Genomic DNA, 22,714 nt, shown 5'->3' with positions numbered 1-22,714 from the left:
ACAAATGGACTATCATATTTATATTGAATATACATTAATGTTTGCATTTGTATAGCAAACTATTAACAATAGCTACCTTTTGGGAATAGTGACCTAATTAGAGTGTTTAGTCTTTGAAAGCAATACATTTTTGTGATGTTGGAATTTTCACAAAGAAAATATATTCTTTTATAACTTAAAAATGGGGGTTAATAAAAGATATTATATTCATTCATACTGTTCCTTTTTTATTTTATGACAAGATTGTTTTACATAGAGCAAAGAAAAGTTACATAAATTATTGTGGTATATAAGGTAACGTATTGTTGGCTTTGGATTTTGGAACGACTACCATATCCAAACACAACGTGAAACCCTAAATTTTTTGTAAAGACATTTTAATTGACGTTTTCACCATTGACTTAAAAGATGAGAAATTATCAACTTACTATTTACTCAAGACTGAAAATAGAATGAAATAGAAGAAAGAAAATGACTTTCAAATGATTTACAACAGGATAGATAAGAGACAAAAATTTATGTTTATAAAGGGTATTTAGTAACCATTTCCTTTTACTCTCCTAATTTAGGTGCATAAATATAAGGAATTATTTAAGAATAAAATGAATAAGCCATCTTTCTCTTCTACTGATGGTTAATCTTTTCTTTTATTAATCTAAAGATATAAGGAGAATACTATTATCATAAAATAATGAAAATGTAGTGATTATTAAGAATGGAGATCTTTACCCCATTTGCAAGCTAACAAGTGAGTTTGCTACAGTTTTATGGACATTTTAGAAGACTTGAGACTCCTGTCAGAGACAAAGGACAGTTTTGTATTCACAGAGTAGTGCTAGCAGAGTAAAAACCTTTATACCAGCTCTCAAAGCCACACGTAACTCAAAAAACTGTGTTCCCACAGGGCTATTTGCAGAGGAAATGATATCACTTGGTTGCATTACAGGAAAGGGACTCCTAAGCCTTAGGAACCTGAATGTTCATAATGCACAGTAAGCATACCCATCCTTTGCCCCAAAGGAAACTATTTTCTTTATCGTTCTGGACAGATAGCATACCTGTTGCTCAGGAAGATGACAATATATCTTTAAATTCCAAGGTGGTTTTCTATACAAAGATTCTTAAAAAGATAGTCTAGAACAAAGAGTAATCTGTTTCTCACTTTTAAGATGTGCAGAAGTGAAAAAGAACCATGAAGCATTGTCTTCAACAACATCCAAACTTTATTTTTACACCACATTGGTTTCTGGTAAATTTTCCCTTTAATTTGCCACTCTGTGCACCATTCTGATTAATATGACTGAAGCTGGGATTAAGTTTGGTCAATTTGCTTTATACAATACTTAAATAAAGCTACTACCAATAGGACACCAAGCAGAGGTCCTCACCAAGATGAGGGCAATCTGTATTGTTAACCTCAACCCTACCCTAGGGTCCTAGACTCAACTAGCTGAACAAATGCTATGAACCAATAGGATTTACCTTAGAAAGCTAGGTGGCTTTCTTGTGTAGACCTTTCACTGGTACTCAGATGTTTCCTCCATAAGATTTGAATAAAAAGGGGGCAAGAAATTTTCAAAAACTTACAGAGTCCCAATATACAGAAATCCTACCTTATTTGCAGTTTCCCTTTTCATGGTTTTCTTTTTGTGGTTTTACTTAACCATAGTCAACTGTGGTCTGAAAGCATTACATGGAAAATTCCAGAAATAAGCAATAAGTTTAAAATTGTGTGCTGTTCTGAGTAGTATGACAAAATCTACTACTGTGCTGCTTTGTCCCACTCTGGTAGTAAGTCATCCGTTTGTCTAGCATATCGGTGCTGTAAATGTTACTTGCTTGTTAGTTACTTTGTAGTTATCCTGATTATCAGATTGGAAAAAAGTGGTATACACTTTGATACTATACTTGGTTTCAGGCATCCACTGGGGCATTAGAAAGTAGCCCCTGCAAATAGGTGGAGGAGTACTGTCTCCCATTCTTGTCTACATGGGCCATCATACACTTGTAGGCAGTAAACTCAATCAGTGGTTACTATCCTTTTGATCTAGGATCTTGGCAATCCAAGAAGACAATCCAGATTCATTAATTCAGATATTACAGGATATATTAGATATATGAGTGATTGCACAGACTTTGTCTTAGTTCTCAAGGAGAAAGTATGGAGTAATTATATTGTGAAGAACAATGTATGGACAGTGATGTTGTCCTGCATGCCTTCAATGGCTGAGGTTCTGCCATTGATTACTTCAAGCTAAGGTCAGAGGTAAATTTTATACCACCTTTTCCAACATCCGTAACACTAGAGGTATTGTCTTATACAGCTGAAGCTCTCTTATGACTACTCCTAAGGTACAAGCTACCATGTTTTTAGTGAGGAAGCAAGTTAATGTCTGACTTCTACACAAGAAGTGTAGTCCTGGAGCTATACATGGTGCCTCTGGAAAGAAAACGTTATTCACAGTTGTTGGGTACACTAAGTGGGACCTACATTGGTCAGGCAGCATGGGTTGACAGTGCTTGTAAGTAGCTTCTTTGCTGGGTAAACCTTAGGGTTTCTAATTCACCTCATATAATGATGTCTCCTTTTTGTCTTTGGGGAAACTGCTTGAGGGAAGTCAGCTCAACATTTCCTGTTTGTCCACACTGCAAACTAGTGGCCCTTGTTCATCTCATGAAATGACTAAATAATGGCTATGGAAATGAGATGTTGGTGTTGTCTGGGGCAGGGGCTGAGGCCATTTTCTGCTGTTTTGGATAAATTTCTCAGTTACTTTAAGGGGAATGGAAAATGAGTTGTGATGAGAGCATGTGGTGGGTATGGCAGACCCAGCAAGGAACTAAATTAAAGGCCCTTGAGATGATTTGAGAGAACCATGTCAGAAATTTTCTTAATAGGAAGGTGACAGGGTGGCCCTGAAAATCAAATAATTCTTAATGTCCCTTATTTCTTCATACTTCTTGGAGTGTAAGCCATCTCCTCCATTATCAGACTGTGGTAGTGTCTCTTTCCAGTGCTAAAAAACAGATTGCCCGTTTTAGTAACTATAATTTAGCCTTATTTCTACTGATATCTATCTGCCACATTTTTATGTGAGGCCTACATGCCACTGGGGCCAAACCAACTGCATTTTTGAATATATGCCATTCGGGTTTGACAAGTGAATCTTATCCAGCCTTTTCCACCTTGTTGAGCCACCGTAAATAGGACTATCAAGCTGTAGAGTTACAAGATCTGCATGGGAAGGACATTAATTTTGACTATATCAGTGACCAACTAATGGCTATAACTGGTAGCCATATCAAGGAGATAATGAGTCTAAAACCTCCACAGTACCTCTGTCTCCTTTTGTCAGAGTCTCCAGTTGGCAAAATCATTAGTCATAGAGAATCGTATTACAAAGTTGTCGTTATGATTGTGAGGCCATAAAGGTAGAGAGTGTGCCCCAGCTTTGGGGACAGCTTTTAACACGGCCTGTTAGTTTGGGTCCAATTAAAAGGATGCTGCTTTGTAGGCTAGCTGATACAAAATACCAAGTAGAATACGTCTGACTTCACACCAACAGTACCTCATTTATATAGTGACTGTTTTGGGCATCAGAAGGTAGAGAAACTTGTGTGAAACCCTGACTCACCATTTGTTGCAAATGGCAGAGTTGGGAATTCCTGGGGGTATCCTACTGGCCCTTCTCTGCATGTGCTGTTCTTGGTCAGGGGAATCTCCTTTAGCATGTATGAGATGAGGAAGTACAAGCACATGACATCAGGTTCTATTGTATATTCAGATGTAGAAGCAACAATAACACTATGTTGAATGGGCACATAGAAACCCCTCCAAAGGTCACATTATTTTCCTTTTTCTACTCTAAACCTTGCTCAAACCCCAATATTTGTATGCTGCTTTTCTCCCACCAGAGCAGGTATGATGGTGACTTGAGTGCCTGCAACCAACAGAGTGATAAATGTTTCAGAAACCCTCTCCAAGTTTTCCTAGTAGATTCAGATGGGTGTGTATTGTCCAGTCCCTTTTGGTAATAGGAAAACTTTGGTCTCCCTTCTAATTATCTTTCTCTTTAAAGCAGCTGAATTGGGGTAGTTTGGGAGAGAGACATTAAGATGAAAGAGAAAGAGAATCTTTGACAGGAGACAAGATGCTTGCATCTACTTTTATTTTTGAGCAGCATATCAGCCGTTAATGATCCAACCATACTTCCAATATTTTTGGTCTCCGCAAAGTCCTGTGTTGAACAGCAAGGTTTTCTTTACTGACATCATTTATTCGAGCTTTGGGGACCCCTTAGCTTAGAGGTCACAATCGTACTGCTTTCTCTCTGAAGCTGCAGGTTTTATGTCCTTTTGTTGATTTGGACTTGACTTGCATATTAGAGACATGTTTAAAGAGTCCATCTTAATTCGGAGTATTTCTTGCTACTGTTAATAATGTTTAAGTTAATTACTGGTTTTAACATAAAAGTAGGGAAAATTTCCAGGTAGACCTGAACGTACTAATTTATCCAGAGTCCCTTGAGTCAGTTTCTCATTCTCTAGTGAACTTCTATGTTGTAAACCCAATCTGGGACAATAAGAGTCCAAATATGAATCAAAGCTTCAGTAACTTTTCCTATGGGAATTAGTCTCAGAGAAGGCTCTCTGTATTGTAGTCAGGAGGCCTTTTAAATCTCTGAGATCTTTTACTGTCATCTATGAATGGATCTGAAATTGGCACAATAGATTGCAAGAGGTGTTGAGCCCCAAAATGGCCCACCTGCTTGCCATTCTTTTTTTTTTTTCTTTTCTTTCTTTCTTTGAGATGGAGTCTTGATCTGTTGCCAGGCTGGAGTGCAGTGGCACGATCTCAGCTCACTGCAACCTCCACCTCCCAGATTCAAGCGATTCCCCTTCTCAGCCTCCCGAGTAGCTGGGACTGCAGGTGTGTGCCACCATGCCCAGCTAATTTTTGTATTTTTAATAGAGGCAGGGTTTCACCATGTTGTCCAGATTGGTCTCAGTCTTCTGACCTTGTGATCCTCCTGCCTCGACCTCCGAAAGTGCTGGGATTACAGGCATGTACCACCACGCTGCTTGTCATTCTTAATTACTTACTTAATGGTCATTGAGTCCTGCCAAACCATCTTTAAGTGAGTCAGTCAAAATTTTCATAATCTCTCAGGTTTCTTCCCTTAAGTGATTTCCATTTTTCTCTTTTAGTACTCCTTGTAGATGCATGTTTCTGTAATTTTTGTCTTTAAGAGGGCGAAACCTCCTTTGCCTACCAGGATGAATTTTAGTTGTATGGTCATACAGGGAGGATTGGTTCCAGGGCCCCTGAGTATACCAAAATTCAAGCATACTTAAATCCTGCAGTCTGCTCTGCAGAACCTGCCCATGTAAAAATCAATTCTCTACTTAGGTAGCTTTTGCCTCCCACAAATACTGTATTTCTGATCCATGTTCAGTTTTTTAAAATCTACCTGTAAGTGGAGGTTGCAGTAAGTCAAGTTTGTGCCACTGCACTCCAGCCTGGGTGACAGAGCAAGACTCTGTCTCAAAAAAAAAAAAAAAAAAAGTGCCTTTAAGTAGGCCTGTGCAGTTCAAACTTGTGGTGTTCAAAGGTCAACTGGGGTTCTTACCATGGGACACACCTAAGGCTGATTGCCTGGTTAATGAGGAAATTTTTCGGCATAGAGGATAGGATAATTAAAGCATTCAGGGCATTGTTGAGACAGCTGAACTGTGACTTCTTTAACCCACCTTCCAATGAGTACTCAACCAGCAATCACCTCCTCAATTAGAGTATAAAAGAATTTTCTTCCCTGAGAAGATTCAGTGTACTGCATTTTATTTTAAATAGCAATTTTAGTTAGTATAATGATTTTTTTACTTTAAAAATGAAATTTTGAAATAGTACAGAAAAGTTGAATCATACAGTGGTATAGTTATATATCCACCACCCAAATTTTATTGTATTTGTATTATTACATATCTGTCCCTCCTTACTTTCATCAATCCATATTCTTTTTTGTTGTTAGGTTTCAGAGTAAATTGCAGACTTCAGTACACTTCTGTCTGGGTTGCCCCATGTTGAGTGCCACTGTCAGAGTCACTACCTGCAGGGTTCTGTCCTCCAGACCTTGATTCAGTGACAGATGAATAAATTACACTGACACACAGATATTATACTTTGTCAGTTCAGCTGAGGGGCCATGGTCACTTATAGACTCCCTGGAGAGTGCTGTAAAAAGATAGCAGCCACTGGCCCTCCCCAGCCAGTGAGACTCACATTTATTTAGTAAAGTTTAATTGATAAAGACTTGAGTCAATAACATTAGAGGCACAGGTTCTGATGTCCAAAGAAAACACCATTAGTGGGTAATATCTCTGGTAAACCTCCCCTGGAGATGGCCATCCAGCTGAAAGTTTAATTTTAAGACCACATGAGTAAACAAGCTATTCAGATAAGCTCCCCTACATACCCTAGCTATTTGCTTTTCTTATTTTTTTTCTTTTTCTTTTTTTTATTGCATTTTAGGTTTGGGGGTACATATGAAGAACATGCAAGATTGTTGCATAGGTACATGCATGGCAGTGTGATTTGCTGCCTTCCTCCCCTTCACCTATATCTGGCATTTCTCTCCATGCTATCTCTCCCCAACTCCCCATCCCCCACTGTCCCTCTCCTATTTCCCCCCAACAGACCCCAGTGTGTGATGCTCCCCTCCCTGTGTCCATGTGTTCTCATTATTCAACACCCTCCTATGAGTGAGAACATGTGGTGTTTGATTTTCTGTTCTTGTGTCAGTTTGCTGAGTATTATGGTTTCCAGGTTCATCCATGTTCCTGCAAAGGACATGAACCCATTGTTTTTTATGGCTGCATAGTATTCCATGGTGTATATGTGCCACATTTTCCCTGTCAAGTCTATCATTGATGGGCATTTGGGTTGGTTCCAAGTCTTTGCTATTGTAAACAGTGCTGCAATGAACATTCGTGTGCATGTGTCCTTATAGTAGAACAATTTATACTCCTTTGGATATATACCTAGTAATGGGATTGCTGGGTCAAATGGAATTTCTATTTCTAGGTCCTTAAGGAATCGCCACACTGTCTTCCACAATGGTTGAACTAATTTACACTCCCACCAGCAGTGTAAAAGTGTTCCTGTTTCTCCACGTCGTCTCCAGCATCTGTTGTCTCCAGATTTTTTAATGATCGCCATTCTAACTGGCGTGACATGGTATCTCAATGTAGTTTTGATTTGCATTTCTCTAATGACCAGTGATGATAAGCATTTTTTCATGTTTGTTGGCCTCATATATGTCTTCTTTTGTAAAGTGTCTGTTCATATCCTTCGCCAACTTTTGAATGGGCTTGTTTGTTTTTTTTTTCTTGTAAATCTGTTTTAGTTCTTTGTAGATTCTGGATATTAGCCCTTTGTCAGATGGTTAGATTGCAAAAATTTTTTCCCATTCTGTTGGTTGCTGATTCACTCTAATGACTGTTTCTTTTGCTGTGCAGAAGCTGTGGAGTTTGATTATGTCCCATTTGTCTATATTGGCTTTTGTTGCCAATGCTTTTGGTGTTTTGGTCATGAAGTCCTTGCCTATGCCTATGTCCTGAATGGTTTTGCCTAAATTTTCTTCTAGGGTTTTTATGATGTTAGGTCTTATGTTTAAGTCTTTAATCCATCTGGAGTTAATTTTAGTGTAAGGTGTCAGGAAGGAATCCAGTTTCTGCTTTCTGCACATGGCTAGCCAGTTTTCCCAACACCATTTATTAAGCAGGGAATCCTTTCCTCATTGCTTGTTTTTGTCAGGTTTGTCAAAGATCAGATGGTTGTAGATGTGTGGTGTTGCCTCTGAGGCCTCTGTTCTGTTCCATTGGTCTATATCTCTGTTTTGGTACCAGTACCATGCTCTTTTGATTACTGTAGCCTTGTGGTATAGTTTGAAGTCCGGTAGTGTGATGCCTCCAGATTTGTTCTTTTTGTTTAGAATTGACTTGGCTATGCGGGCTCTCTTTTGGTTCCATATGAAGTTTAAGGTAATTTTTTTCCAGTTCTGTGAAGAAGGTCATTGTTTTTCTTATTAACTAAATGTAAAGGGGATTTAGGCTGCCTTCAGCTGAAACTTCTACTGAAACTATGGAAAAAGCCTTAGATCTTCCCAAAGGGTTTAAGACTATATTCTATAACATTCTCTACTGTTTTTCCCTGAATATTTTTGCCTCCATCCTGAGTAAATTCCCACTCACTTCAACCCAGAACACTTCAGGAAACATATTGTTGAGGATAATTCATTTTAAGTGAAATGCACACATTACAAATATACAATTTAATGAATTTTGAGAAATGAATATACATATATAACCCCCAATTCCTATGAAGATATTGAACATTTGTATCAGCCCTGAGAGTAACATGTCTTTTTGCATGCAGTCAATCCCTCTCTCCCAAAGGAAACTACTATAATGATCTTTTAAACCATAGATCAGTGTTATCTGTTATAGAACTTCATATAATCCCAGCTACTCCAGCTACTGGAGGCTGAGGTGGGAGAATCACTTGATCCTGGGAGGCAGAGGTTGCAGTGAGCCAAGATCATGCCATTGCACTCCAGCCTGGGCAACAGTACAATACTCCATCTCAAAAAAAAAAAAAAAAAAAAGACGTGGTAGCTTTTGCCTGTGGTCCTAGCTTCTTGGGAGGCTTAGTGGGGAGGATTGCTTGAGCTTGGGAGACAGAGGTTGCAGTGAACTGAGATTGTACCACTGCACTCCAGCTTGGGCAACAGAAAGAGACCCTGTCTCAAAAAGAAAATTAAAAGTTGAAAGAAATCTCATTTCTTTCTTGTTTCTTCATTAAAGAAACTAATTTATTTTAATAGTTTACGTTTTGAATCTTTTATATAATACCAGCATGGACATAATTGAGTGAAAATTTTGACCTATTATCAAAGATGACTTGTTTAATATCTTTAGTGGGCACTCTACCCAAAAGATTTTCCTAAAACATATTAGTGAACTGAACTGATTTAATGCCTTATTGATATTCTCCTTATTTATTTCTGCTGTCCTTTTTTAAAAATTATTATTCAGCCTATTTTATCTTGAAAATATTTAGTTTGTCAGTTCTGTTTTGCCCACAATTAGCATGGCTAGGTCATTGATTTCAGCGCTTAGGTCAGGTATGCCCTTAGGAAGGGTCTCAGTGGTTTCTTTGCAGGGATCACAGCTACGTCTTTTGGTATCTATTGCAATCATGGGTTTGCTTCTATTTTGGATTTGTCTGTCTTATCTCTTGGACATCAAAAGTGCCCTTCGGGGTAGGCATGCTATTTGTTTTATATCTACTACCCAACTTTAACTGTAAAATCCTAATCACAAGTGGCAGCTAGATAGATTAAAATGATTTCTGGAACTTTCCTTCTGGACATGTAAGATCCTAAAATCTTATGAGAATTTCAGTGAGTTGATTCTGTCTTTAATATTTTTTCTTAGGAAAAAGAAGACCATTTTGAATCTGTTCAACTGAAAACCTCAAGATCCCCAAATATATGAAGAGACAGTGCTGTAGCATTGAGACTAATGAACAGAGAAACCTGCTTTAGTTTTACAGGATCATATTTTAGGGTCTGTCCTCATACCTGTCACGTTGGTGATCTCACAGAGGAGGGCCATGCCGCTGAAAAGGGAAGGAGATTGAAACATTTGATTGCCTTATCACATGGTCAAGTACCTTGCCAAAAAAAAAAAAAAAAAAAAAAAAAAAAAAGGAAAGCAAATGATTTGGGTCTCAACTGAAGATGAAGCTCAACTCAGGAAGAGATTTATCTGTATATACACGTAACTGAAAACCAAGTTTAAGCAGCCCACCAGTGCACTGCTAATGCATGCCATATAATTAATGGATAACTTTTGTTTATAATGTCTACATAACAAGTGTGATTTGGAAGGCAGATGTAAACATATGCATTATGATCCCATTTATGTTTTTTCTTTGTTTATATTTTGGGGAAAATTAAAAAATTTTTTAAGGTATATTTTTTCCATTATTTATTTTCCTGACCAAAAAATAGCTTTTCTACTAAAAATGGTGAGGAGGAAGACAATAAATTTTTCATTTTTCCATAGGGTATCTTCTCTTGATTTAAATTTCAGGAAGAGTTAGCATGTGCTTAGGTTATCTAAATTTATAATTGCCTTTGAAATTCCATCCTTGTGGGAATTGGTAAGAAGGGCTTGACTGAACGTTTGAAGGAATCTATAAAACAAAAGAGAAAGAAAGATAACAAGAAGCCCCAATTCTCCATTAATGAAAACTAGTTGATAGTATCATAGAAGTCAAATGACTTAAAACAGTTTATGTAGTGCTCAAAGTATAATTAAAGTAAAAAGGAAAGCTTGTCAGTCAAATCATTGGCAAAATCATAAGAAAGCAACTATACGAAACACTGGGGTAATTTCATGGTCTCCAGAAAATGTCACTGGGACTTTTGCTCTATGTCAAGCACCAAAAGTTATATGGTTATTTTTCTGCTATAAGACTTTGAGAATGATGACTTCCTTAGAAACTCTAAAAAAATAAGCCAGTAAGACAGGAATTCAATTTTGAAAAATTACATATAATTGTATTCATAACAAGAATGTGGTTGTACCATAAGCAGTTATGAAAGAATTGTTCTTATTCAAAGTGATCCAGATAATTGTGATATTTTCTACAGTGGACTACTAGTATTAGCACCACTTGGATATTATTTGTTGAAGGAAGTATGAATGAAGTTGGATTTCACCAATTTTGTGTAAACCTTAATTGATTTAAAACTGGGAAAGAGGGAGGTTTCCTGGCCACTGCTGATCTAAGGTGCTTTTGTTTGTTTTCAATAAACAGTAATCTTTATAGATCTTAATTCAGATTTTAAAAAAGAGTCATGATTGGCTGAGAGTGGCAGGGCATATATGTAGGGAAATGATTTGTTTCAAGCATTTCAATGCAGTATGATTTGTAACTTTTGTGTCTGAAGGTGGTGTCTATTTTTGTGGAAAATGGGAGAAAAATGAATAATTTTGTTTATTTGGCTTATTGGTAAAACACTAGATCATTCTGTTATTGAATGAATGTTTTGTGTTTCTCTCTGCTGTTGCACATACGAATATAGGTGAGATTGTCATTTTATTTTTTGCTGTGGAATTCAGGGAGGGTGTCACTTTGCATAAACTTTTTTTTGCACTTAATTTCTTGAATTTTCGTATAAAGAAGAAATTATATTGGCATTCCTCATTTTTATCCTGCCAACAGAGTGCTGATGAGCATTTCCCCATTTTGATCAAAATTTAAATGGAAGAACAAAAATACGTCTGAAATGAACCCTTAAAGAGAAACCCTGGCAAAGCTGTATAGACTGGACAGAGTGAGAAAACTTCCATAGTCACCTGTCACCTTTCTCCTCATCTTCCACTGCATTTAATATGTATGTTCCAAGCCATAGAGATAATTGGGATTTGCTCCCAGGTAGCTTCTTTCTTCTCCTGTCATTGGATTAAAGTCTCTGACATGTCAAAAATGCCTTAAATTTTAATGAACTCTCTGAAAATGTAGTTGATATTGAAGAATTTATTTCTAATTTTAGATATTAAATAGATTTTGTCAGCACAATCCCATCTTTGGGAAGGAGCTGACATTTTCTTTTAGATTCCAGTGGTTTGTCATTTTATTTCAAGCACTGAAGAAGTATGACAGAAAGAATATTATGGGGAAATATTTAGACCAATCCTGGCTATAAAATCCATTTTAATTTTATGTCTGGCCTTTGCAAAGCTCAGTGAAATGTTGAAAGGCATAAACAAATTAATCATGTTTCTTCGACTTTTAATTGACATTTGTTGTTCCTTTCTCCCCCTAAATCGTAGAAGAAGTTATTTGTTATTTTTCTAAAAGGCACAATTTTGAAACCTTAATTACTTCATTAAATCAGCTGTTGTTTATAACATCTCTTAGCACTCAGTCAAAATGTATTTAAATCAGTTTTCCACTGGATGAGAACATGTCTTCTGTGGATAAATTATATTATGTCATTTAACAGCATTGAGCATTTTGATAAGTGTTCTCTGAATTTTAAAAAACCTGAGTTTCATTATTGTTGACTTCCCCCCTCTTTAGTTACTAGCAATCACATCCTTTCTAGGATTAAAAATATTTTATAGTATTTTTGTGTAGACATCTGTCCTTATTTTTTTCCACAAAGAAAAAAGGTGATTTAAATTGATGATGTGGAAGAATTGCTTGGGTCCAACCCTTTAGCATCTGGGTTCTCCGGGTCCCCAGGTGAGTCATGATCAACTGCTGCTCCAAGGCCAACTCTCATTTGAAGTATGTCAGTAGAGCTACTTTCTGTGGCACATGGTCATTTCTGATGGGAGGCTCATCTCTAAAGAGAGAAATGTGTACATCATTTCTCTCCTTTTCATAGAAATAAGTTTCTCGTGGGTTGGTGTCGGAAGATGACTTCATTGGCCGTGTTTAAAGTGAGTGTACTGCTCATATTTATCTTTGTACACTAAGACTATGTAGAGTTTATCTTCAGAGAAACTAAAACTCCCTCATATCTATTTTATAGTATCATGAATTTGATCCCAGGTTGACAGGCCCAACTCCTAAACTAAATTTGCCACAAAGAAAATGTCCTTACGGGAATCAACTTTTTAAAAATCTTAACACCTGACTCATTCCTTGGAAGCTAAAATGGAATTCACCTTCACAGTAACTGGCTACAGATTATCCTCTTGCCAGATTTTATTTATTTTGATTCAACATTTTTATATGAGTTTGTTTTAGAATGGTAAATGAAAGAAGTAAAACTTTAAGATGGAAATGAATAATTGAAAAGAGAATTTTAATTACGATTACTATTGTAATTGATACTAATTGTTATTATGATTACACTTGTCTAGATCAGAGCCCAGCAAACTTTTTCTGTGAAGGGTCAGATAGTACATATTTTTGGCTTTGTAGAGCATGTGGGCTCTATTACATTTACTCAACTCTGCCATTGTAGTATGAAAGCAACCACAGACAAAATGTAAACAGATGGGCATAGCAACAATCCAATAAAACTTTATTTATGGACACTGAAATTTGAGTTTCATTTAAATTTCATGTGTCATGAAATCTTTTGATGTGTTTCTAACTATTTAAAAATGTAAAAGCCTTCTTAGCTCACAGGCTTTAACAAAAGCAGGTAATGGGCTCGGATTTGACCTCAGGGTTATGGTTTGCTGACCCCTGGTTTAGATCACTGTAATCTACTGCATTCTATTCAGAAGAATCTGTTTGCACACAGGTTCTTTTCCCTTTAGAAGGTTACCACCTAAAAAGTTTGTCAAGTCTCCAGAATTGTTCAAGAAGAAAATAACCCATCATGCGTACTTGATGATTTAATCACTTACCCAACACAAAGCCAGGTAGATACTCTCCTGAGTTCCCCTTGTAGTTTTGGGACTCCATTATGGATATTGGTTGGCAAAGGATAAAACTAAAGCCGGTGAATTGGTTAAAAGTAAATTAGCAAGATTGATTTAAAGACTTTTCTCACTGGGGTTTAGATGACATTCATTGCTAAGGTAACTGAATTTGGAGGCACTCAGTCTTAAATACAGATTCATTTAAAGTAACCATGTGGAAATAGGAATGTTGATGCATAAAAGTAGATTCAGCATAGGTTTTCCAGCCCCAGCACTAGAGTGAGTCCTTGGTCTGTTTGCATTTGTTTAGGCAGGGCACACCTCAATCTGTACAGATTTGCCAACAATCCTATTTTAAGACTTAATAAGCTGCAAAAGACACTTAGGATTCCTTTAGTGATTCGGGTGCTTGAAGAAACAGATCAATTACAAATGGTCCCAGTAAGGCTTTTAATTTGCTGAAATTTTCTTCATCTTATTAATTATGTGTGTGGATATTGGTAAACTTGGCTTAGAGGGATAATATTTTCTTTATCTTAGATGAGTGATTTCAGGTCTCCTTTGGTTGCTTTTCAAATAAAAGAATTAAAACAGTGGGAATTATGCACATGTTAACCTATCACAGAGCAGGAGTGAGAATTGTCTTGTTCATAGGCTTTGTCTTTGTAGAGCTGTGGTTATAATGCATGCTGGTGTTCTGTCTTCCTGACACCTCACTTTCTTGGCTTCTCCATGCTCACAGCCCTTGACTAAAGAGCTCTGGAGCCCAAAGGTATCATGGTGGGTGGGTGAATAAAGCAGGGACTGCTGAGAGAAGGCATAGAACTAAAGACTGTGAAGGTACACTGGCTAAATTACCTCTTTTCTCAGCCCCTCTCTTAATCTCTCCTCTGTGTGGTCTATAAGTCAGCTGGCATCACAGTTTAAAAATAGAGACCATTTTATTTTACTATGACAAACCTGAGCAGCCTGGAAAATCTAATATTTAAACTGGAGAAGAAATGGAATACCTCAGAAGCTGTAAATACTCAAAAAACCATAGATAATCAAGCATGTAGTAAGGCTTTGACTTTTTTCAGTTTCTTGATAACTTACAAATAACAATCGTATATATTTATGGGTTACAATGTGATGTTTTTATACATGTATACATTGTGGAATGATCAAATTAGGCTGATTAGTTTATCCATCCCTCAAATATTTATCACTTTTGGTGGTGAGGATCTTTAAAATCTCTTTTACGTATTTTGAAATATAAAATACATTATTATTAACAATACTGTAATCACTATGCTGTGCAATTGAACAACAGAACTCCTGTATAACTGAAACTTTCTACTTGACCAATTTCTCTCCTTTTTGGTTCATCCCCACTCTAGCCTGTGGTGACCACCATTCTACTCCCTGCCTCTATAAGTTGGACTATTTTAATTTCACATATAAATGAAATCATATGGTCTTTGTCTCTTTTTGCTTGCCTTATGTCACTTAACGTTATAGGTGTATCCATCTTGTCACAAATGATATAATTATCTATTTTTTATAACAGGCTGAATAGTATTTCATTTATGTCTGTGGGTGTATCACATTTAAAAAATCAATTTATCCATTGGTGGGCACTTAGGTTGTTTACATATTGTGGCTATTGTGAATAGTGCTACAATAAATGTGGGAGTGCAAGTGTCTCTTTGACATACTGATATCGTTTCCTTTGGGTATATATGCAGTATTGGGACTGCTGGAACATATGGGAATTCTAATTTTCATTTTTTGAGGAACCTCCATACTGTTTTCCAAAATGACTATACTAATTTACAATACTACCAAAGTTCCCCTTTTTTCCACCAACACTTATCTTTCATCTTTGGTGTGAGGTGATATTTCATTGTGATTTTAATTTGCATTTCTCTTATAATTTGAAATATTGAGTATATTGGCCACTTGTATGTCTTCTTTTGAGAAATGTCCATTTATCAATGATTAAGAGAAATGATAAGAGCCTAATTTCATTTTTTGCATGTGGATATCCCGTTTTCTTTACACCATTTATTGAAGAGACTATCCTTTCTTCATGGTGTGTTCTTGGTACTTATGTTGAAAATTAAAAGACTGGAGGTGTGTGAGTTTATTTCTATTAATAATCTGTCTATATAAATCCATTGGTTCATATACCTGTTTTTATGCCAGTATTATACCATTTTGATTACTAGAACTTTGTGCTGTATTTTAAATTTGTATAGAGTGATTACTCCAATTTTGTTCTTTTTGGTCAAGATCGCTTTGAATATTCAGTCTTTTGTCATTTCATACAAATTTTAGAATATTTTTTTCTGTTTCTGTGAAGAATGACTTGGAATTTTAATGGGGATTGCATTGAATCTGTAAATCACTTTGCATAGTATGAACATTTTAACAATATTCTTACAATCCATGAACACAGAATATGTTTCCATTTATTTGTGCTATTCTCAATTTTTTTAGTCAGCATCCTATAGTTTTCAGTATGCATATGTTTTACTTCTTTATCTAAATTTACTCATAAGTATTTCACGTTTTTCATGCTATTGTAAATGGAATTGTTTTCTTAATTTCTTTTTTAGGTACTTCATTGTTAGTATATAGAAACACTACTGATTTTTGTAAGTTGATTTTTGTATCCTGCAACTTCACTGAATTCATGTATCAGTTCTAACAGTTTTTATTGGATTCTTTAGGATTTTTTATATGTAAGATAATTTATCTACAAATAGAGACACTTTCACTCCATACTTTCCTATTTAGATGCCTTTTCTTTCTTTTGCATAATTGCTCTGACTAGCATTTTCCAGTACTATGTTGAACAGAAGTGGTGAGAGTGGGCATTTTTGTCTTTTTCCTGATCACAAAGAAAAAGCCTTCTACTTTTTCATGGTTGAGTACGATGTTAGCTGTGTGCTTGTCATTTATGGCTTTTATTGTGTTGAGGAACATTTTTTTAATCTCTAATTTTTTTTTCAGCATCTGTTGAGATGATCATTTGGTTTTTGTCCTTTATTCTGTTAATATAGTAAATCACATTTATTGAGTTGCCTACTTTAAACCATTCTTACATTCCAGGGATAAGTTCTACTTGATCATAATGAATTATCTTTTTAATATATTGTCAAATATGATTTGCTAGTATTTTGTTGAGTATTTTTGCATCTATGTTCATCAGTGATATTGTCCTGGAGTTTTCTTTTCTTGTAATATCCTTCTCCAGCTTTAGTATCAGGATAATCCTGGCTTTATAGTATAGTCTTTGGAAATACTCCCTTCTGTTCAGTTTTCATGGAAGAGTTTGAGGAGGAACTCAAACTTAATTCTTAAACCTTAATTCTTTAAATGTTTGGTAGAAATCGGTTGTGAAACCATCGGTTCTTGACTTTTCTTTGATGATAGATTTTAAATTACTGGTTCGATCGCTTTATTCATTATTAATCTATTTGCATTTCAAATTTCTTTGTGATATAGTCTTAGAAGGTTATATGTTTCTAGGAATTTATTCATTTCTTCTAGACTGTTCAATTTGTTCTTGTCTAATTGTTCACAGTGTGTCTTAAGATTTCTTGTGTCAGGGTCACCACCTGCATGGGTCTGTCCTGCAGACCTTGACTTAATGACAGATGAATAAATTCACAGATACACAGAATACAGTCAATGAGCAGGCTGAGGTGCCGCTACTCACAGACACTTGAGGAGAGTGCTTTAAAGAGAAAGCAGGTGCTGGCTCCAACGTGCTGGCCTTGCTGGCCTTTATTCAGCACATATTAAATGACAAAGGCTTTGAGTTAACACTACTAGAGTGTAGAGATTAAAGGACAGGTTCTGAGGCCTAAAGCAAACACCATTAGTGGTAATATCCTTGGTCAACCTCCCCCCGAGAAAGCCATCTGGAATGATCAAAGGCTAGTTTATATGACTACATGAGTAAACAAGTTATTCAGATAACCTCCAGCTATGTCCCACATTCCCCAGCTATTTGCTTTTCTTATCAACTAAAGGTAAATGGAATAAGGCTGCCTTCAGCTGAAATTTCTACTGAAACTATGCAAACTTCTCAGGCTTCCAATAAGGTTTGAGACTATTCTATAACTTTCTCTACTATTTTTCCCTTAATATTTTTGCCACCACTCTGACTGAACTCCCACACCTTTATATTCTGTGTTATCAGTTGTAACGTTTCCTCTTTCATTTCTGATTTTATTTATTTGAGTCATATCTATTTTTTCTTAATTAGCCTAAGTAAAGGTTTGTCAATTTTGTTTAGCGTTCCTAAATCTTTTCTATTGTTTTTCTAGTCCCTATTTCATTTATTTCTTCTCTGATCTTTGTTATTTTCTTTCTTCTGCTACCTTTGGGCTTAGGTTTTTGTTTTGTTTTGTTTTTAAGTTTCTTGAAGTGTAACATGGGTTGAGATCTTTTTTTCTTTTTTTATGTAGGTGTTCACTGTTATAAACTTCACCCTTAGAACTGCTTTTGCTGCATCCTTTAAGTTTTGGTATATTGTGTTTCCATTTTTGTTTGTCTTAAGATGTATTTTTATTTCTTTATTATTATTTTTGAGATAGAGTCTTACTCTGTCGCCCAGGCTGGAGTGTAGTGGTGCAATCTCAGCCCACTACAAGCCCTGCCCCCTGGGCTCAAGCAGTCCTCCCACTTAAGCCACCCAAGTAGCTGGGACCACAGATGCACACCACCACATTAGCTGTTTTTGTATTTTTGGTAGACATGCGGTTTCATCACATAGCCCACAGTGGTCTCAAACTCCTGAGTTCAAGAAATCCACCTGCCTTGGCCCCTCAAAGTGCTAGGATTATAGGCATGGGCCACTGTCTTGGGCCTCAAGGTATTTTTAAATTTCCCCTTTAAGTGCCTCTTTGACCCAGTAGTTGTTCAGGAGCATGTTATTTAATTTCCACATATTTGTTACATTTCTGTGATTCTTCCTGTTATTGATTGTTAATTCCATACTATCATGGTTAGAAGATACTTCATATGATTTCAGTCTTCTTAAACTTGTCAAGGCACATTCTGTGGCCTAATATTTGATCTAGACTAGAATATGTTCCATAAGGTAAGTGTTCCATGTGCACTTGGTAAGAATGTATATTCTGTTCCTGTTGGATGAAATGTTCTGTATGTGCATCTTCAGTCCACTTGGTCTAAAGCATAGTTCAAGTCTAATGTTTTCTCATTTATTTTCTTTTAGGATTATCTGTTTGATGTTGAAAGTGTGGTACTGATATCTCCTACTATTATTGTGTTATAATCTGTGTCTGACTTTAGATCTCTTAATGTTTGCTTATATATATGTATCTTAATGTTTATATATAGATTTCATATATATATAAAGCAAACATTAAGAGATCTATATACATAGCTCTTAATGTATATATAATGTATATATATATGGATTTCTTAATGTTTGTGCATTCTCTCTCTCTCTCTCTCTCTCTAAATATATATATGTGTATGTGTGCTCTGATGTTGGGTGCCTATATAATTGTTATATCCTCTTGATGAATTTACCCCTTTATCACCATATAATGACCTTCTTTGTCTCTTTTTCTGTTTTGTCTGAAATAAGTGTAGCTACCGCTGCTCTCTTTTTGTTTCCATTTATTTGGAATATCTTTTTTCATTCTTCATTTTTAATTTATGAGTATTTTTTTAAAGTGAAGTGAGTCTCTTGTGGGCATCATATATTTGGGTCTTTTTTTTTTTTAAATCCATTCAGCTACTCTATGCCTTCTTTATTGGAGAATTTAATCTATTTCCATTTAAAGTAATTACTGGTAGGTAATGACTTACTAGTACCATTTTATTAATTGTTTTGTAGGTTCTTTGTTCTTTTCATCCTCTATTACTTTATTCCTTTGTGATTTGAGGACTTTTATAATGGTATGCTTTGGATCATTTTTTTGTTAAATCTTAAAGCTGATAACTTCATTATACTTTAAATTCTAGGATACATGTGCAGAACCTGCAGGTTTGTTACACAGGCATACATGTACCGTGGTGGATTCTTTTTTTTGCTTTGTGTATCTATTAGAGACTTTTGCTTTGTGGTTAGCCTGAGGATTATATAAACCATCTTATAATGGGCTATTTTAAGCTGATAACATATACATTTTATTGTATACACTTTTACTTCCCCTTCTACCAATTTTTATGCTTTTGATCTCATAATTTTCATTTTTAAAAACAGTTATATATTTAACAAATTATTGTGGCTTTAATTACTTTTAATAGTTTTGCTTTTAATCTTAATACTAGAGATATTGTTTACTCACCATTATTACAGTATTAGAGGATTTTAAATTTTACAATGTACTTATTTTAACCAATGAGTTTTATACTTTTATATTTTTTTTCATTTCACTAATTAACATCCTCTTCCTTCACCTGGAAGAACTCCTGTTAGCATTTCTCATAAGGCAGTTGTAATGGTCAGAAACGCTTACCTTTTGTTTGTCTTAGAAAGTCTTTATCACCCTGTCATTTTTGAAAGATAAGATTGCTGAGTAGTGTATTTTTGGTAAAAATTTCTCTCAGCATTTTAAGTATCATTCTACTCCCTCTGGTCTGCAAGATTTCTACTTAAAAAAAAAAATTAAAAAAAAAAAACAAAAACAAAAACAAAAACTCCTGACAGTCTGAAAGAGGTTCCCTTGTATGTAACAATTTACTTTTCATTTGGTGCTTTCAGCACTCTGTTTTTGTCTCTAATTTTTAGTTTATTTTTAATTTTTGTGGGTATATAATAGGTATATATATTTATGGAGTACATGAGATGTTTTGATACAGGCATGCAATGTAAAATAAGCACATCAAGGAGAATGGGGTATCCATCAACTCAAGCATTTATCCTTTGAGTTACAAGTTATTTAAAAATATACTGTGTTTAACCTTTAATTATACTGTGTCTCATTGTGGGTTTCTTTAGTTTTATCTGATATCCTTTGGCCTTATTGGATCTATATGCTTTTATCTGATATCCTTTGGCCTTACTGGATCTATATTTCTATTTGTTTTCCCAGGCTTGGGAAGTTTCTTCCGTTATTTTTTTAAATATGTTTTACTTCCCTTTTTCTGTCTCTTCTCCTTTGGGTGCACCAATATTATGCATGTTCTTATACTTGATGGTGCCCCCATAAATTTCTTAACCTATCCTCACTCTTTTCAATTTTCTTTTGTTGTTGTTCCCTAAGATTGTGTAAGTTCTTGTTGATTCTTTCTTCTTCTTGATCTATTCTGCTATTGAATCTCTCTATTGAATTTTTCAATTCAGCTGTAGTTCTCCTCAGCTCTTCTGATTTCTGTTTGGTACATTTTAATATTTTCTGTCTGTTTGTTGACATTCTTGGTTTGTTCTTGCATTATTTTCATGCTCATCAATGAGCATCTTTATGACTATTATTTTGAATCATCTGTTGGGTAAATGACATACCTCCACTTCACTTGGGTCAGTTTCAGATACATCTTGGTGTTTTATTTAGGAGATATTTCCCTTTGCTTTGTTTTCCTCAACCCTTATGTTGGTATCTATGCATGAGATAAAACAACTACCTCTGCAGGTCTTGTCAAATTGGCTTCTTGTAGGATAAGTACCTCACCAGTTTATCTAGCCAGAGATACTAAGTTACCTCTCAAATCTATGTGCTTTTCCAGACTGCTATCTCTGTTTTTGGTGGCCCCTGGAGCTTAGGATGTGTCATATCCTGTCAGTACCCTGAGGCAAATAAGTTAGAATCCAGACTCCCTACTTGTAGCTGGAAAGGTAGAGGTGTTGGGTACATGTTTCAGTTCTTTCTGTCTTCACTGTGAAGCTGGGCGTGGGTATTTATCTCCCACTCTTTCTACAGTTAATCTAGGGAGACAATCCATGGCAAATGCTTGAACTCATATTCAGGCTTCACTTTCTGATGCTGGGGAGATAGTTGCTGAAAGTGGGCCCATTATATATTGACCACTTTCTTTTCTGTGGTCTACAGCCACTCATAAATGCAAACTCCCATTGACTCCTAGAGCTCCTAGAGCAGGATCATTAAGGAGACAGTCACTTTAGTGGGATATAGAAGTTGTGGCACTTGGTGCATTGCTTAACTCCTTTCAAGTAGAATGAGTAGACCTGGATTTATTATTGGGTGAGCTAGAGGAAAAGCATATGAAGTTTCAAGCTCTGGCTCTGGTTGTTGCTGAGGGTTTTTTCCCCCTGTTAACTTCCCAATGCAAGTCCATTAGAAACCAGGACATTGAGTAGCCACTGGCACTGTGTGCCATAAGCCCTTTCTGAAGAGAAAATGGGAGCCATATGTTCTTACCCTTTTCTGCATTGCTCCAAGGGGATGTAGCCCCTAGAAGTATTTGCAGGCTTACTGAAAAACACCTCTTTATCCTGTGATCTATGGACACTTGCATATGACTAGTCCATAGCTAAGAGGTTTAGAATGGAGTCCTTTGGGTGGTAGCTGTAAAAGCTGGGGCACTCAGTGAGAGGCATAAACCCCTTCCAGGAAGAAACAAAGAGCTGCATGTTTCTAGCCCCTTCTCTGCACTTCTTCTTGGGAATGAAGCCCTGTAAGTGCTTAAACATGTATATAAAATTTCCAGTTTTTTCCTTGGTCTGGGATAGACTCACATATACTTAGTCACCTCTGGTCTCAGAGGTAGGATATTTAGGACACAGTACCTTGGGTAGAAGCTATAAAAGTGGGACACTCAATGCATGGACAAACTCCTTCCAGGAAAAATTAATAGAACTGGAGTTATCACTGTTGTGAACTTGATGAGAAGGCTCCAGAAGAGCCAATCTGCTTCTCAGGCTGCTGGTGGGTTAATATTTATCTGCCTTCTTAACTCCCTGATACAAGTTAGTTGGAAGCCAGGCTGCCAAGTAGCCACTACAAAAGTACCTGATAAACTCCTTTGGGGGAGAAACAGGCGGTGGGTTTAAGCCCCTTCTCTGCACTGCTCCTGTGGGACCAAGGCTCTGGGAATGCATGCATACTTGTATAAAACACTGCCTTTTTCCTGTGGTCCACAGATACTCATATGCCAGTCCCCTCTGCTCCCAGAGCTAGAAGGTTTAGGATGCAGTCCCTTGAGTGAAAGCTGTAAAAGTTGTGGTGCTCAATGTGTGAACAAATTCCTTCCAGGATAGATAAATAGACTGGAGTTACTGCTGGTGTGAACTGGGAAGACTCAAGAAATGCTGATCTGTTTCTCAGACTGCCAG

General features: G+C 36.2%; 1 protein-coding gene across 13 annotated transcripts in view; it reads left to right on the top strand.

The window, feature by feature from the left end:
• The window catches only part of ELAPOR2 (endosome-lysosome associated apoptosis and autophagy regulator family member 2), a 376,613-nt gene that overhangs the window by 163,040 nt on the left and 190,859 nt on the right, over positions 1 to 22,714 (top strand). For 3 of the 13 annotated variants that reach the window (XM_003921157.4, XM_010344917.3, XM_074379347.1), the window contains one exon: positions 9,496 to 13,128. The exons of 8 other annotated variants lie outside the window; for them this stretch is intronic. In XM_003921157.4, the coding sequence (XP_003921206.3) occupies positions 9,496 to 9,555 (60 nt within the window). In that variant the 3' untranslated portion in view covers positions 9,556 to 13,128. 2 more of the 13 variants (XR_012512092.1, XM_074379346.1) reach the window with 2 other exon arrangements.

This window comes from Saimiri boliviensis, chromosome 10 (genome assembly GCF_048565385.1).
Source record: "Saimiri boliviensis isolate mSaiBol1 chromosome 10, mSaiBol1.pri, whole genome shotgun sequence".
Classification (NCBI taxonomy): domain Eukaryota; kingdom Metazoa; phylum Chordata; class Mammalia; order Primates; family Cebidae; genus Saimiri; species Saimiri boliviensis.
The sequence above is the reverse complement of the archived record's forward strand: the minus strand, read 5'-3'. Positions and strand labels throughout refer to the sequence as shown.